A 16845-nucleotide genomic window follows, 5' to 3' on the forward strand; every position below is an offset into this window, starting at 1 on the left:
ACCAAATCTGCATCTCTTGGCCAAAAAAACCTGTGATTTTCTGCTAGGAGATGCAGGTCTGTGAACTCAGTGACCTCCACTTGAGGTCAGGTTACCTGCGACCGTGGGAACCTCCAGCTGTGACCGCTAATGACCTGAGTGACGTCACTGCTCATTGCGCAGCTCATTCATTCTCTGGAGCTCACAGCGAGTGGTCGTTCTCTATGGCCTCTCTCTGTGATATTCAGATGTAGCAGAGCTGGATGCGTCGTCGTGGGACCTCGTGTGGATTACGCCGGACCTGGAGGGAGTGTTGGGGGGTTAATAAAGTGGTGAAGGAGGGTGCATTTTTGTATTTTATTCCAAATAAAGGATTTTTCTTGTGTCTGTGCTTATTTACTTTCATGTACAGGTTAATGATGCAGGTATCTCATAGATGTCTGTGCCATTATTAACCTAGGGTTTAGTAGCAGCTGTGCGCTGTTATTAACCCCTTATTAACCTGATTGCCACCACTCCGGGAAGAGCCGCTATAGCACTGGGATTGTCACATCTAATAGATGCGGCAATACCGAGCAGCTGCGAGCTGAGAATACCAGCCCCCAGCTGGCTTTATCGTTTATTTACATAATAATAATAATAATAATAATAATAATAAAAAGCCGCATTCGGTTTCTCCCAGAATCACACTTGCGAGGGACTCGTGCGAGTCTGCCATTACATCACCCGGCAAAGCCTCGCACGTGTGACTGTGTGCACTGGATACACCGCACAGATACAGCCTGACAGCTGGGGGCTGCAGCTGCGAGGTGTATCTGTGTGGTTATCAGAATACAGGGACCCTGCGCCGATTGTTTTATTTATTTTTTAACACCATACTGACCCGCAGACACTTGTACTACTTTCCCCGCCCACCGGTCGTCCTTGCACCTTTGATTGGTTGCAGTCAGCTGACACACTGCCACTCAGGGTAGGCGCGCGTCTAATTGCAACCAATTATACACGCCGCTTGGCAAAACAATGAATATTGAATTGTCGGCTCCGGAAGGGAAAAGTGTGACTCGGAAAGTGTGTGCACTGGACTCCTATATATAGTTATCTCTGTATGCAGTCATACATAGAAGACTGTCAATCACTGAATAGGACCACCCACTGGACTCCTATACATACAAACACCAGCGATTGCTGTGAATAAAATGCAAGTTTTCCTGAAACTTTTCCCACTAAATTGTTATCAATCAGCTGTATAACATCCTGCCAGCAGATCAGATACCATTTCAGCATGACAGATTTCCTTTAAGCTGCATTTATTTTTTAATGTCGTAAGCCATCTATGACGTTCCTGGCATAGCCCTGTTTCTGTACATGTGTGACCTATGATTATAGATGCATAATTCATGAATAATTCCAAGCAAATATTTTCCTAACATTTTTGTTAAGTCCGTGAATTGTAAGTGACCTGTTATACATAAAGCATTTCTTTGGGGTGGATAAAGCCTTTTAAGGAGAATGATAATTTTAGTCGCCTCTACGGGACATAGTCGGGCAGTGAAGCTTTTGATACAGGGGGTGTAGTAGACCCTGTAATGTTTGATGAACCTATGATGGGCCATAAGACTGATCTGTGATCCTAATGATGTGATTGTAGAGCAGTTGTGCCTTCCATAATAGGGTCACCTGTATTTTAGGTTCTAATGTGATTGGTTTCTACCCATTAATATTATAGTTCATGAAGAGTTGAGTAGAAGGGGCAGAATTCTATGCAGCACAATAATGAAGGTTAATGACATAGGTCGACTTTCATACTGAGGAAAGAAAGTGCGTATGTGCTCTAATGAAGGCTTAGCCCTCCAGAGATTCTCTGTCTCCTTATTAGAAGACAACTGATCATAATTTTGCCTACATTTGGCAATGAGGCCCCTCACACCTAGATGAACTTGCTGGGAACCCCAAGGCGTTCCTATGCAGTTGACCCCCCTTTTAAGGTTATAATAAAGTCTTAACTAAAAGGGCTCTATCAAATTTTGCACTATCTCTGTCACTGTGGGAATTTGTAACCATTCAACCTAAAAAGCATTTATGAAATCGGGCATTCATTTTTGTTGAGAAGATCTCTCGCAATTTAAATTCAATATTTGTGAATGCCAGATACGGTCGGGTACTGTACAGACCACTGGAGTCTCCCCCAAATGTTTGTATGGACTTCGCTTTCTGCAATGAGGTGCAATCATGCAGAACGGTACGGGTCTACACCAAAGTTGGAAAAATAGAATGGTGTAAAATCTTTGTGTACACTACAGTGTTAAATTAACCCTTAATTGAAGCCCAAACCCTGAACACAAGTCCTGTACAATTGTAAGTTATCCACCTCATTTTATTGCAGACACTTTGCATTTCTGTAGGTAGTGTTATCGGGGCACCTGCCAAACTCCGATTGATTCCTCAGTGTGCCAGATAGTGCGACATGATTCATCACTTGAATTTGCGCTTCTGTTTGCAATGGATGGGATTGTTATACCTGAATTCAATAATTAAGAGGGATGGCCAAATAGTGTATAAAATGGCAACAAAGCAAATTAATTCCTTACTTGTGTTGCCAAAATACTTTTTTGGTAGTGTATTTACCACTGCAGATGTACAAATACTACTGTGAATGTGTATTTATTTACTACCACGTGTATATACTACCGCCCATGTGTACGTAACTATATGCAGCCATCTGTGTATTTACTACATAGAATGTGTTTATACAACCATGCGTGTATATACCACACCTATATGTATATACGGTATTACCATACATGTGTAAATACTTCCACCCAAGTATACTGTATGTACATCTATATTTACTACCACCTGTGTATTTACAGCCTTGCATGTATACGGTATATACCACTGCTTATTTGTATTTACTTCCGCACGTGTTTATACAAACACATACAGTATATATATGTTTATAGCCGTGCATGTGTATTTACCATCATGGATTTATAACTACTAATGCACATTTGTATTTAAAGCTATGCATGTGTATATACCACCACTTATCATATATGTATTTACAATGACGTATACTATCACGCAAGTGTAAATACGGTTACACACGTGTACTTTCTACCGCCCATGTGTATTTATTATAGCGCATGTGCCCTTACTACTATGCATATATAGATTTACTACCATCCATGTCAAGTGAATATTCATTTGTTAGATCCGAAATAAAGATTTGTATGTAAAATCCATCACCGCCCTCAATAACCTCCCAAGGATTTGCTCTGTCGGCCTCAATTATTCGCTGAAAGCTTTTCAGAATGTGTATTGAGAACAATGATGGCAGTCTGCAGCGAGGGCCAGGCCAGCTTGATCCATACGACCACCAAGGCACGGTGACAGCAATGTCAATGTAAGATGCTAAAAGGTTTCTTTTTTTTTTTTTTGTGCAGTCAGATTGATCAAAACTAAAGTTTTATAAATGTGGTCAATAGTAAACGTCAAGTCCTGGGAGCAGTTCTCTTCTGTCGTTTAAATGGGGCTTCTAAAAATATATATGATATGTTTTGGACACAATGTTCTATGAATTCACAAAAGAGCAGCTTGATCTTGCAATGAGAAATCTGACATTTGGGAAAATTAGTACATTCAATATCATTCAATATTGGTGAATGCCAGAGAAAATCATCAGTTCAGAGTCATCACAAAAAGAAAAAAAATAAATGCTGCGTGCTCCCGCCCTCACTAAAGTCGTACATTGCCATGACAACCCATTAACATACACTTGTGACTCACTTCTTTCCGTCATCTGCTTGTCTTCTCAAATTTAAAGGAAGCCATACACAAAAGGAAGTGCTAATGATTAAGGCTATGTGCACACAGTGCGTTTTTCGCGGCGTTTTTGTGCGTTTTTTGGGTGCGTTTTTGGTCTTAAAACTGCATGACTTTGCTTCCCCAGCAAAGTCTGAGTTTTCAATTTTGCTGTCCGCACACAACTTTTTTTTTTTAAGCTGCGTTTTTGAGCTTAAAAAAAAAATGGACTTGTCAATTCTTTCCTGCGTTTTTCTGCGTTTTCCCCCCATGCAATGCATTGGAAAATCGCAGAAAAACACAGAGATCAAAACGCAGCCAAAAACTCACCAAATCGCGGTAAAAACGCATGCGTTTTTTGCCGCGGGTGCGTTTCTGTGCGTTTTTATCGGCCAAAAACGCAGCGTCAAAAAACCGCAGTGTGTGAACTTAAGCGGGCTTTACACACTGCGATATCGGTCCCGATATCGCTAGTGTGGGTACCCGCCCCCATCTGTTGTGCGACATTGGCAAATCGCTGCCCGTGCCGCACAACATCGCCCAGACCCGTCACACATACTTACCTGCCCGGCAATGTCGCTGTGACCGGCGAACCGCCTCCTTTCTAAGGGGGCGGTCCGTGCGACGTCACAGCAATGTCACTGAGCGGCCGCCCAATAGAGGCGGAGGGGCGGAGATGAGCGGGGCGTAACATCCCGCCCACCTCCTTCCTTCCGCATTGTGGCCGGGAGGCAGGTAAGGAGAGCTTCCTCGTTCCTGCGGTGTCACACAGAGCGATGTGTGCTGCCGCAGGAACGAGGAACAACCTCGTTACTGCTGCAGTAACGATATTTGAGAATGGACCCCCATGTCACCGATGAGCGATTTTGCACGTTTTTGCAACGATGCAAAATCGCTCATCGGTGTCACACGCAACGGCATCGCTAATGCGGCCGGATGTGCGTCACCAATTCCGTGACCCCAACGAGTTCGCATTAGCGATGTCATAGCGTGTAAAGCTCCCTTTAGCCTAACAGCTGAAAAGGTGAGGAAATCCTCAAGCTCCTAAAACGAAAGGGATAAACCCCAAGCAGGGAAAAAGGGAAAGTCAGAGAGCAGTTTGTGTAGCTAAACACTGTGACCAAATACAGCCGGAAACTACAGGACGGTCTGTCAAGCGTGACATACCCATGACAGAGCCTCCTTTAAAAATGCTGTCCAGAGGGCTATACTTTGCCCAAATAGTGCACTGCCCAGAGGCTGGTATACTTTGCAACTAAGGACTGTAGATAATACTAAGCAAGGCAAAGTCATGCCATCATAGAGTGGCGGCCACTTAACCATCATGACTAAGGGTGGCTATTCACCTGAAACGCATAGATACAGATGCGATCTGCATTCTTCATATAATGTCTCATGTATTAATATTTAAAAAATAAAGAACCTGTCCTTTAAGCCGGACATCTTTACTTTCTATGCTGAATTCAGGTCTTGGTGGAACCCTTGTTCGAGCTCAGAACAGAACGTGCATACTTGTATGGTGAGCTGGACTTTCTATTCTACCCTTAGTGACCGGACCAAATTTTTCCACTCTGACAAGTCACTTTATGTTCCAATAACTCTGCAATGTTTCAACGTATCCCATTGATTTTTAGATTGTTTTTTTTTTTCTTGCCACGTTATATTTTAGGTTAATAATTGTAAATTTCGGTCAATATGTTTTGCGTTTATAAAAAAAATAGGTTAAGTTGGCAATTTTCAAATGATTAACTTTTTAATCCAGAAAATCACACCACACAAAATAGTAAATAAATCACCCTTACTTTCATGTCTGCTTTACATCACCATCCGTAAAATAGTATTTTTTAGGATGTTAGAAGCTGTAAAACTGTAGCAGTAATTTTTTTTTATTTTTTTTAAAGAAATTTACAAAACTTATTTTTTGGACCTATTCAGTTTTGACGTGACTTTGGGGGACCTATATGTGTTCGAAACCTTCCAAACTGATACCATTTTAAAAACCGCACCCATCAACATATTTAGACCAGCTGTCAGGTAGTTTATTAACCCTTCAGCTGCTTTTCAGGAATTAATACAAAGTGGCATGATAGGAAAGAAAACCAGGGCTGTGGAGGCGGTAAGCCAAACCTCAGACTCCTCAATTTCCCTGATTTTGACTCCAAGACCCTGACTCCCTCGTATATGACTCATATTTGTGATAAATTTACTGTAGTAAAATGGTAACATCAGGCTTTTTGTCATTATTCTGATGAAATAATCAAGTCGTTTAGATAGAACTTAAAATATATTTATTGGATACAAGCTTAGAACACTGAGAACTTTTAATAAATTGTAAATATGCAGTATACTATGCAGTAAGTAGGGAAGAAAACAGTTTTCAACAAAAATGTACGGAATAACATTTGTGCAGTCTATGAATTTGTTCTGAGAAATAGTATCACCTCCATCAGATCCTCCTTCATGGACAACATCAAATCTGACCTAATTATTTTAAGACTAAAGAACAACCTCTTTACACAAACTTGGGTTGGTGGCAAAGCGGTGACCACTTGGGCTACAATTTCAGGTGTGAGGTAGCACGGTCGGCTGCGCAGCAGAAGACACGGGATCCAGGCATTAAGGTTCACAGCACACGGTTTTAATGTCCAAACAAAAGTCCATAACACAATACATGTGCCTCTCCAGCAGAAAACTCAGGGAGTTCTGTTCACTCCCTCACACCCGGCACACCTGCCCTTGTTCCTGATTCTATTTAATCCTTCCTTCCGCCTGTAGGGAAACAGCATTAACCCTATAGTGGATTTACTTTCTATCATGGAGTGAGCACAACTGGGGCGAGACATACCGGCCGTCATAGATAACCCCGGTCACAGTCTCACATACCCCCCCCTCAGTTCAAGCGTGCGGGGTTGAACTCCAGCCATCAAACACGGGCCGCGGGACAAGGCATCGGCGTTGCCCTGCAACCTACCGGCCCGGTGTTCAACCGTAAACCGGAAGTTCTGCAGAGAAAGGAACCACCGGGTAACCCGGGCATTCCGTTCCTTGGCGGACCTCATCCAGACCAGTGGAGAGTGATCCGTCACCAAGCGAAACTGCCGTCCCAGCAGGTAATAGCGTAGGGACTCTAAGGCCCACTTGATCGCCAGGCACTCCTTCTCCACTACGCTATAATTCCGCTCGGGAGGGGTGAGCTTCCTACTCAAGAAGGTGACGGGGTGTTCCTCCCCCTGAACCACCTGAGACAGCACTGCCCCCAGGCCGACCTCCGAGGCGTCAGTCTGTACAATGAACTCCTTCCGGAAATCAGGGTTGACCAGAACGGGCTGTCCGCACAGGACCTCCTTCAGGGCCCGGAAGGAGTCCTCGGCCTGCGGAGTCCAGCGCACCATGACGGACGTCAAGGGGGCTGATAGTCCCGCAAAATCCTTTACAAACCTCCTGTAGTACCCCACGATACCCAGGAAGGCCCTAACCTGCTTCATGGTCAGGGGTCTAGGCCACTTCTGGATCGCCTCAACCTTGTTAATTTGGGGCTTAATCACTCCTTGGCCTATCACGTAGCCCAAGTAGCGGGCTTCCGTGAGTCCCAATGCACATTTCTTGGGATTGGCTGTCAATCCGGCTGTTCGAAGCGCGTCCACCACCGCTTGTACCTGTTCCAAGTGGGTCTGCCAATCGGAGCTGTAAATAATGATGTCATCCAGGTACGCTGATGCATACGCCTGGTGGGGTTCCAGCACTAAGTCCATCAACCTCTGGAACGTGGCCGGAGCGCCATGTAACCCAAAAGGCAAGACAACATAGTGGAAGAGACCCTCCGGCGTAACAAAAGCGGTTTTCTCCTTGGCGGACTCAGTTAGTGGCACCTGCCAGTACCCCTTGGTCAGGTCGAGCGTGGTAAAATATCGCGCCTGTCCCAGCCTATCAATCAGCTCATCCACCCGGGGCATGGGGTAGAGATCGAACTTGGATATTTCGTTCAATCTCCTAAAGTCATTGCAGAACCTTAAGGAGCCATCGGGTTTTGGTATTAGGACAATCGGACTAGCCCATTCACTCCGGGATTTTTCGATGACCCCCAGGCGTAACATTGTCTTTACTTCCTCCGATATGGCTTGTCGTCGAGCCTCCGGTACCCGGTATGACTTCAGGCGTACCTTCAGGTGGGGCTCGGTGACAATATCATGTCGTATCAGACTGGTCCTACCGGGCAGCTCGGAGAAGACATCGGGGTTCTGCTGAACCAACCGTCTGGCCTCTCGCCTCTGTTGCTTGGTGAGGGCTTCTCCAATCCTTACTTCCGGTTCGTCCTCTCCGGAGGTCGCTGGAGCCGGATGTGAACGACCCGAAGAGGAGGGAGGTGGGGAAAAAACAGCCATCAGGCTTTCCCGTTCCTGCCAAGGTTTTAATAGGTTGACATGGTATATTTGTTCAGGTTTCCGCCTACCGGGCTGCAATACTTTATAGTTAACCACCCCTACTCTTTCCTTTATCTCGTAGGGGCCTTGCCACTGAGCCAGGAATTTACTCTCCGCCGTGGGGATTAATACCAACACCCGATCCCCGGGTTTAAAGGTCCGCACGGTGGCTTGTCTATTGTAGCGGCCGCTTTGCGCGGCCTGAGCCTCCTGTAAATGCTCCTTCACAATTGGCATGACCGCGCTTATGCGGTTCTGCATACCCAAAATGTGTTCAATCACACTTTTATGGGGTGTGGGCTCTTGTTCCCATGTTTCCTTTGCCAGGTCCAACAATCCCCGGGGATGTCGCCCGTATAACAATTCAAAAGGCGAAAACCCCGTGGATGCCTGTGGCACCTCTCGTATGGCAAACATCAAATAGGGAAGCATCATATCCCAGTCTTTCCCGTCTTTTGAAATCACCCTTCTTAGCATGGTTTTCAGGGTTTTATTGAAACGCTCGACTAAACCGTCCGTTTGAGGATGATACACAGACGTACGCAACTGCTTGATCTGGAGTAGCCGGCATAGCTCTTTGGTCACTTTAGACATGAATGGGGTCCCCTGATCCGTAAGGATCTCCTTAGGCAACCCCACCCGGCAGAACACAGCAGACAACTCCCGAGCTATAAGCTTTGCTGCAGTATGTCTGAGAGGTATCGCCTCGGGATACCGGGTGGCATAGTCAACGATCACTAGGATGTGTTGGTGCCCTCGAGCGGACTTTACGAGGGGCCCCACCAGATCCATCCCTATCCGTTCAAAAGGGACTTCTATAATGGGTAACGGTACCAACGGACTGCGAAAATGGGTCAGGGGTGCGGTAAGCTGACACTCCGGGCAGGTTTCGCAGAACCGTTTTACCTCCCCAAAGACCCCGGGCCAATAGAACCTTTGCAATATTCGCTCCTGCGTTTTCTTGACCCCTAGGTGGCCACTCATCAGGTGTTTATGAGCCAAGTCGAGGACCCGCCGGCGATGCGGCTGGGGCACCACCAACTATTCTACCCCCACGCCCCGTATTTCATCTACCCGGTAGAGTAAATCCTGCTTAAGAGCGAAATGGGGGTACCTTACCTGGGCACCGGGTAGCTGTGCCACCCCGTCAACTACTGTCACCCGACTCCGGGCATGTATTAACGTAGGGTCCTGGAGTTGGGCTGTCCCAAACGTATCCGGGGACGCCTCCAACTCCGGGATGGGCTCGACCGTCTCAGCCTCTCCTGCCAATACCTCTAGGGGCGACCTATCGGGTTCACACTCTGTCCCTATCATGGTGACCCCTACGGCAGGTGTCCCGGATTCAGGATTGTAGGGCTCAGGTCCCGGACCGACCAATATCTGAGGGGACTTAGGGGGTCCCCTCCATAAAGTCCAAAAATAGGGCAGATCCCTTCCTAGGATCACGTCATAAGGAAGAGTGTTAAGAAGTCCCACCTCATGTTGCACCTGACCGCAAGGTGCTGTTATGGTGACAATCCCCGTGGGATAGTCGCGGCGGTCCCCATGTATGCAAACCACCCCCACGGTGCGTCCTGTGGCCTTTACTTTAGCCCTCAAGGTGGATCGCACAAGGGTCACTAAGCTTCCGGAATCCAACAATCCTGTAACCGGACATCCATTCACCTGTATTTGGCACAAGTGGGGCTCCGTCTCTGGGGAGACCAGGTCAGCGGTACACACCACCTGAGCATACATTGAACCCCGCCGGGTAACCCCACAATCCATGGGCTCCGTGGTGAGTGGACACTGGGCTTCCATATGTCCCACCCGCTGGCACCGCCAACATCTAATGGGGACGGAAACCCCCTTGACGGGTTGTCGTTTAGGGTACAGAACCTTCCGGACCTCAGGAATGGCGGCCGCGGCCTCAGACGGGACGGTAGGGAACTCCTGCACCGTTGTCAGCGGTGGGTCCTTGGCCCTAGGCTTGGAGGGGCCGGACCGACGGGCGGTACGCAAAGTCTCAGTGTCCCGTATCAAGTCCTGCGTAGCCACATGCCGCTCTACCAGGGACACTAATTGGTCCAGGGTACTCGGGTCACCCTGTCCGACCCACAGTTGAACGGTGACTGGTAAAGTGCGCACAAAACGATCCACTACTACCCTTTCCACCATTTGCGCCGGGCTCAGAGTGTCAGGCTGCAACCACTTTTTTACAAGATGCAACAAGTCATAGGCCTGGGAGCATACGGGTTTGGCTTCCTCATAGAACCACTGATTTACCCGCTGAGCCCGTACATAAGTATTCACCCCCAACCGAGCCAGTATTTCGGCTTTCAGGGTCACATAGTCAATGGCGTCCTCGGTACAGAGGTCCAGGTACGCTTTTTGGGGTTCCCCCGTCAGATAGGGCGACAATACCTCAGCCCACTGTGGGGTCGGCAGCTTTTCCCGCTCGGCCACCCGCTCAAACACCGCCAGGAACGCTTCCACATCATCACCCGGGGTCATCTTTTGCAACGCTTGTCTCACCGCTTTCCGGACGCTGCCGTCGTCACCCGGTCCCGGGGTTGTTGCTGCCGGTCCGGCACGGATCGACTTGGCCAGGAGAACCATCTGTTCTTGGTGCCTTTTTCCTGCAATTGCAAGGCTTGCTGCTGACGTGCATTGGCCTGATCCATCTGTTCTTGGAATTTTTTTTCCTGCACTTGCAAGGATTGGAGCAGGTGTGCATTGGTCTGTTGCTGCTGTGCATTAGCCTGTTGCTGCTGTGCATTAGCCTGTTGCTGCTGTGCATTAGCCTGAGCCAAATGCTTTAGTATGTCCTCCATGGCGTCGCCGGGTTTGGGCTGTAGTATAGCCGCTCGAATCCAGGACATGCGCAGCTGGGAAACCAGGGATGGATGCTACACCTCACCGGCTGTCATGCCCGCCGATTCTCCACCATATGTGAGGTAGCACGGTCGGCTGCGCAGCAGAAGACACGGGATCCAGGCATTAAGGTTCACAGCACACGGTTTTAATGTCCAAACAAAAGTCCATAACACAATACATGTGCCTCTCCAGCAGAAAACTCAGGGAGTTCTGTTCACTCCCTCACACCCGGCACACCTGCCCTTGTTCCTGATTCTATTTAACCCTTCCTTCCACCTGTAGGGAAACAGCATTAACCCTATAGTGGATTTACTTTCTATCATGGAGTGAGCACAACCGGGGCGAGACATACCGGCCGTCATAGATAACCCCGGTCACAGTCTCACACAGGATATAAGGCAATTGCCTCCTGCACAGTCATTTTTGGTGAACAGTTGAACTCATCTACTTCTTTTTTCCCCCTGTGAACGCTTTGCCTGCTTTTTGTCGTCCAAATTCTTTTCAAAACTAAACTCATCATCTGATGAGGATGAAGATGCAGCAGCAGTAGCACTGGCAGGATCCAAGTCCTCTTGCTCATGGCAGTACTGTAACCCACTCATCCTAACTGCTACCTCTGTCAGAGCTTCTTTTCCTTTAGTAAGCTGTTGATCAAGCAGCAATATACGATGACTTGGGGCCACATACACAGCTGCCAGAGGAATTTTATTTTCTAATAGCAGTGCCTTTTTCTGTTTCATTAAAGCAGCAGTGCCATCTGCAATTAAACCTCCTCTTTGGGACTGGCAAAACAGCAAGTTCTTCCACTCCTTTATGAAAATGCCACGAGTTAAATCCTCAGCTTGTAATTTTTTTAGTCACTGTAAATGGGTGATAAAGCAATTCCTTCAATTCACCCACCTATGTCCACTGACCTTTATTTAGTGGTACTATGGGTTGGCCATGTCTAGAAGAAAGGGTTTCAGCTCAAGCAATCGCTCAATCATTAAATAAATTCTGCCTCACTGAGTGGCTTGATCGACAATTGCCTATTTTCCAGTACGTCTCTTCAAGATAGAATCAATTTTAGAGGTTCTGGCAGCAATAACCAATTTCCTCACTTTGCCAATGAGAGTTCCAGCATGTCCAGCTTGCCGACTCTTATTGCCAGCTGCAACGTGTGCAAAACACAGCGCATATGATAAATAGAAGAGAGATGTGAAGTAGCTTCAACAAGGTCATCTAATTCTAAAGGATCATTGTGCTGTTTATTGAAAGTTTAGACTTCCTTTAAGAAGTAATTACCTTAATTCTACTTTCCTGTTCACTCTAGAGTTTTTAGCAGTTCTGAGATGATTGCAGGCATAATTTGTGTTTATACCCTTATCTGTAGAGGAAGAGCTTCACTACTTCATGTAGCTGAAGTGCAGCACAGATTCATCTCGACTAAAAGCCTAGATTCTTTGATCAGGAATATAGAATAGACATTTATAGGTCATTTCATAACTTTACCAAATTATTATGAAAAACTATTAATCGTATACTGCATTCAACTGCTGTACCCAATTTATTATATATTTTAGGAGTCTGAGTCAATTCATTTTATACAGACTCAACCAAAATAGACATGGACTCTGACTCCACTACTCCGACTTCACAGCCCTGATTTTTCCCACTTAAATGTTGCTAACTTTTGAACAGGTCACTATAGCCGGAAAACTCTAAGGCTATGTGCGCACGTTGCGTATTTACATGCAGTTACGCTGCGATCTGCACCGCAGCGTAACTGCATGCGTCCTGCGTCCCCTGCATAATCTATGAAGATTATGCAGGAGACGTGCGAACCTGACGTATTAGAGCGCAGCGCTTCGGCTGCTGCCCGAAGCACGCGCTCTAAGAAGTGACATGTCACTTCTTTCGTGCGCTTTGCCTGCAGCCCCCGCTCTGTCTATGGCAGGGGCTGCAGTCAGAGCGCATGGAATCGGCTTTTCTTTTTTTCATTACGGACTGTTTCTGCAGTGACTTGAAGCGCACGTGTGCTGTTCAAATCGCTGCAGAAATTTCTGCAGGGACAGTACGCAACGTGCGCACATAGCCTACGGCAGTTGTTATGCCATGGATTGCCATGGCAATTATCAGGACCATAAAATCTTGATCTCAGGATGCCGATGGGGTTAAAGAGGAGCCCCCATGCTCTGTTAACCATCTAGATGCTGTAGTCACTATTGACAACAGCTTCTATAGAGTTAAACGGCCACGGTTGTTGCCAATACCAATCGTGACTGATGCAGTAGGGTATCAGCTACAGTGTACAGCTTACCGCGGCTGCACTTTTACCTACCGGGGATGCTATTCACTTATATCTCAGGTCAGTTTCAAGTTGTAATGGTGGTCACTAAGGGGGAGGGGTTAAAATAATAAAATATTAAATGCCTATTCATTTTAGTGCTGCTCCTTCTTTGGTGATGGCTTTCTCTTCTCCAATCGCGTAACCACTGTTGCCGATCATGGATTGTAGTGGTGATGTTTGCATGTATACTAAACACCTCTGGCATCAGCAGTTATGTTAATGATGCACATATCACTGCAAAACATGGGGACCACTGGCAGACTATTGAATAAGTAAGTAATGGTTATTTAGATTTCCAGGTATTAGCAATTTTTAAAAATCCTGGACTTCAAAGAAATAAATGAAAATGTATCATAGCATATACAGTACCTTGGACTGGATAATTACATTTTACAACTTTACTTAACTTTGTAAGTAGACTATCACTTTTCTGCAGGTTAATATAAAGGATAGACAGGGAGCTATGTGATGTAAGATATCTCTCAGGAGTTAAGTCTGCTCAAAAATTGTTAAATTGCAGTATATGGATGATTCATGCTGGCCGAACCACAGGCAGCATGAATCAGTCTGGTTCTATTATTGCAGTCATGGATGTTTCACTCTGAAATGCTGCAGAGAAAACATACTTTAAATTGCTCTTCGGGGACAATGTAACTAAGTTGACTAGAACAAGGCAGGTCCTCATTAGCTTCTCACCGTTTTCCTCCATTTGACTAACAGGTCTCTCCTTAAGGGCTCCATACATGTTAGACTAATGTATGCTGAACTTGCCAATATCAGCAGACTCGGCAGACAGTCTAATGTTTATGGGAGCTCCTGAGTGTCCACTCACAGATGATTTCAGGGAAGATAGAGATCCGACTTTTCTGATTTCAGACTTCCGATCCTTTTTTTTGTTTTCAGCGACCTAAGTTATCATCAAAATGGCTATCTCATACGCCCCATTCTCACGTGAGCACAAAAAAACGCACGTGTGGCATGTTCTATTTTGCCCATCCGTGTGTATGAGTGTGCTATCCATGTGCCGTCTGTGACACATACCCCCCAAAAAATAGCATGACACTGAAATTTATAATGGTTTTCTACATTAGAGATGTGAAAAGATAAATGCTAGATAGAAGGATGGATAGATGAATAAATAGATAAAAAAACACTGTGGGGTTTCCCCCTTTTTTTTTTTTTTTTTCTTTTTTTTTTTAGAATCAGCAAAGGTAAAGCAGACAGCTGTGAGCTGTTATTTCTGGCACTTCACCTTGGCTCTTTCCAGTTGCCCTGATACGTTTGCAATAAGGGTAATCCGTAATTGTAATCGGAGTTGGTGTCAGCCAGTATCAAGCGCTGGTGTTAGTAATGCAGGGGTGGCTATTAGACTATCCCACTACTAACCCGGGCAGTTAAACAATAAAACAACAAAAGACACAAAATTAGTTTATTTAAGAGAAAAACACTCCCCAACTCTTTCCTTAGTTTATACATATATATACTGTATACATAATATAAAAAATTCCATGCAGGTCCGACGTACACCAGGGATTCTGTCATGGTACACAAATTGCAACCTGAAAGATCAAAAAAGAAAGAAATGAAAACAAAAGACTCCCTTGTTCACCAATTTTATTAGAAAGCAAAGTTCGCAGGTTCGAGACATAGCCCAGTGGTTCCCATAATAGTCTTCGATTAAGTAGATCAAAGGCTATGGCACTCTGATACCCGGCGGCTGTCACAATCACTGATCAGTATCCGGGTCTCGCGGTGACATACTTGATCTCACTGCTTATCAGAGTCGCTGGGTCTCGCAAAGTGTGCCCCGGGAGTGGCTGCTAATCAAAGTCTATGGCGCCTTGTGTTGAGACTCAGTAGCCTTTGATCTACGTAACTGAGGCACGCCGTGTGAACCGCTGAACTATATTGAACCTGGAAACTGTTTGCTAATAAATTAGTGAACGAGGGACAGTCTCTTGTTTTTATTTCAAACTTTTTGTCTTTTAGCCTTTCACTTGTAAACTAGGTCGGAATACCTGGACAATGTCGAATCTGCATGTTTTTGTTGTTTTTTTGTTTTTTTGTTTTTTTTTTTATAAAGTGAAAATTCTGGTGGACCTATCTAGGCTTGTACAAGATCAATCTTCCTATAGAGCGTTCATCCATCAAGTCGCCATGGCTTGATATCGAACTGAAGGTCGTTAAATAATAAATTTATTGTAGTCTGAGCCCATAAATTTGTTATATACACTGGTAAAATTTGCCAGGCTATAATTCATACACCCATCAAACTCAATTTTTCTGATGGCGGCCATATGGATTCCTTTTAGATTCCATTGTGTCAGTGTACTTTTTTCTTTTTACTACTCTTTCTTATGCAATAGTCAACCGTCCCAAAAGTGTATATTCTGCAGCATAATTTTTTTTTCTTCATTATTGTTGCTCATAGGGGGCACATGCCACTATATAGCTACACTGTGGCATACTATGAAGCCTTCCATCAGAGGCATGCAGTGGGACATTTCACTTTTGAAGGATTAGATGTAGGATAAAGCCTTAAGGGCCATTTACACGCTGCGACATCGCTACCGATATATCGTCGGGGTCACGGTGTTTGTGACGCACATCCGGCATAGTTAGCGACGTCGCAGCTTGTAACACGTATGAGCAACCTTAAACGATCGCAAAAGAGGCAAAAATCGCTATTCAGTGGCGAGATTGTTTGTCGTACCTACGGCCAGCCGCAATGAGGAAGGAAGAAGGTGGGCGGGATGTTCGTCCCGCTCATCTCCGCCCCTCCGCTTCTATTGGACGTCTGCCGTGTGACGTCGCTGTGACGCCGCACGTACCGCCCCCTTAGAAAGGAGGCGGTTCACCGGCCAGAGCGACGTCGCAGGGAAGGTAAGTGCGTGTGACTGGTGTTAGCAAGGTTGTGCGCCACGGGCAGCGATTTGCCCGTAACGCACAACAAATGGGGGCGGGTACGCTCACTAGCGATATCTCTACCGATATTGTAGCGTGTAAAGTACCCTTTAGTCTATGTCAAAACATTATATTGACATATTGATCCCTAAAATTTCTTTGTAATCAGCATAGTTGGTTGTTTTGTTTTTTTTTCTGTTTGGATTAATTTTTCATTTATAATCCTAAATTTCTGATTAAACCAAGTTTTTCATATTTTTCAGGCAGGAAGCCCGACTTCAGTTACTGCCCCAAATAGCTTTCCACGGACATCAGTGACACCTTCCAGCCAAGATATTTGCAGGTATTGACTGGTCATTTATATCTTTTATATGTATTTTTGTTTCTACAGATAAGTGTATTTAGCCCATAGACTTTGATTAAATATTATCTGTGTACGTGTCCTGTATGTTCTGCCTTGTTTCACCCCATGTTGTCTGTGTTGTTTACTCTCATGTTTATCACAATGAATGTCTTCTCTTGTCATTCTTTTTTTACTTTCTATGCTTTTTT

At 45.5% G+C, this 16845-nt stretch overlaps 1 protein-coding gene across 4 annotated transcripts in view; it reads left to right on the forward strand.

The window, feature by feature from the left end:
• Positions 1–16845, forward strand: part of MARCHF8 (membrane associated ring-CH-type finger 8) — a 326522-nt gene that overhangs the window by 293011 nt on the left and 16666 nt on the right. For all 4 annotated transcript variants that reach the window (XM_075348957.1, XM_075348956.1, XM_075348958.1 and 1 more), the window contains one exon: positions 16557–16636. In XM_075348957.1, coding sequence (XP_075205072.1) covers positions 16557–16636 — 80 coding nt within the window. The remainder of the gene's footprint in view (positions 1–16556; positions 16637–16845) is intronic.

This window comes from Anomaloglossus baeobatrachus, chromosome 5 (genome assembly GCF_048569485.1).
Source record: "Anomaloglossus baeobatrachus isolate aAnoBae1 chromosome 5, aAnoBae1.hap1, whole genome shotgun sequence".
Taxonomy (NCBI): domain Eukaryota; kingdom Metazoa; phylum Chordata; class Amphibia; order Anura; family Aromobatidae; genus Anomaloglossus; species Anomaloglossus baeobatrachus.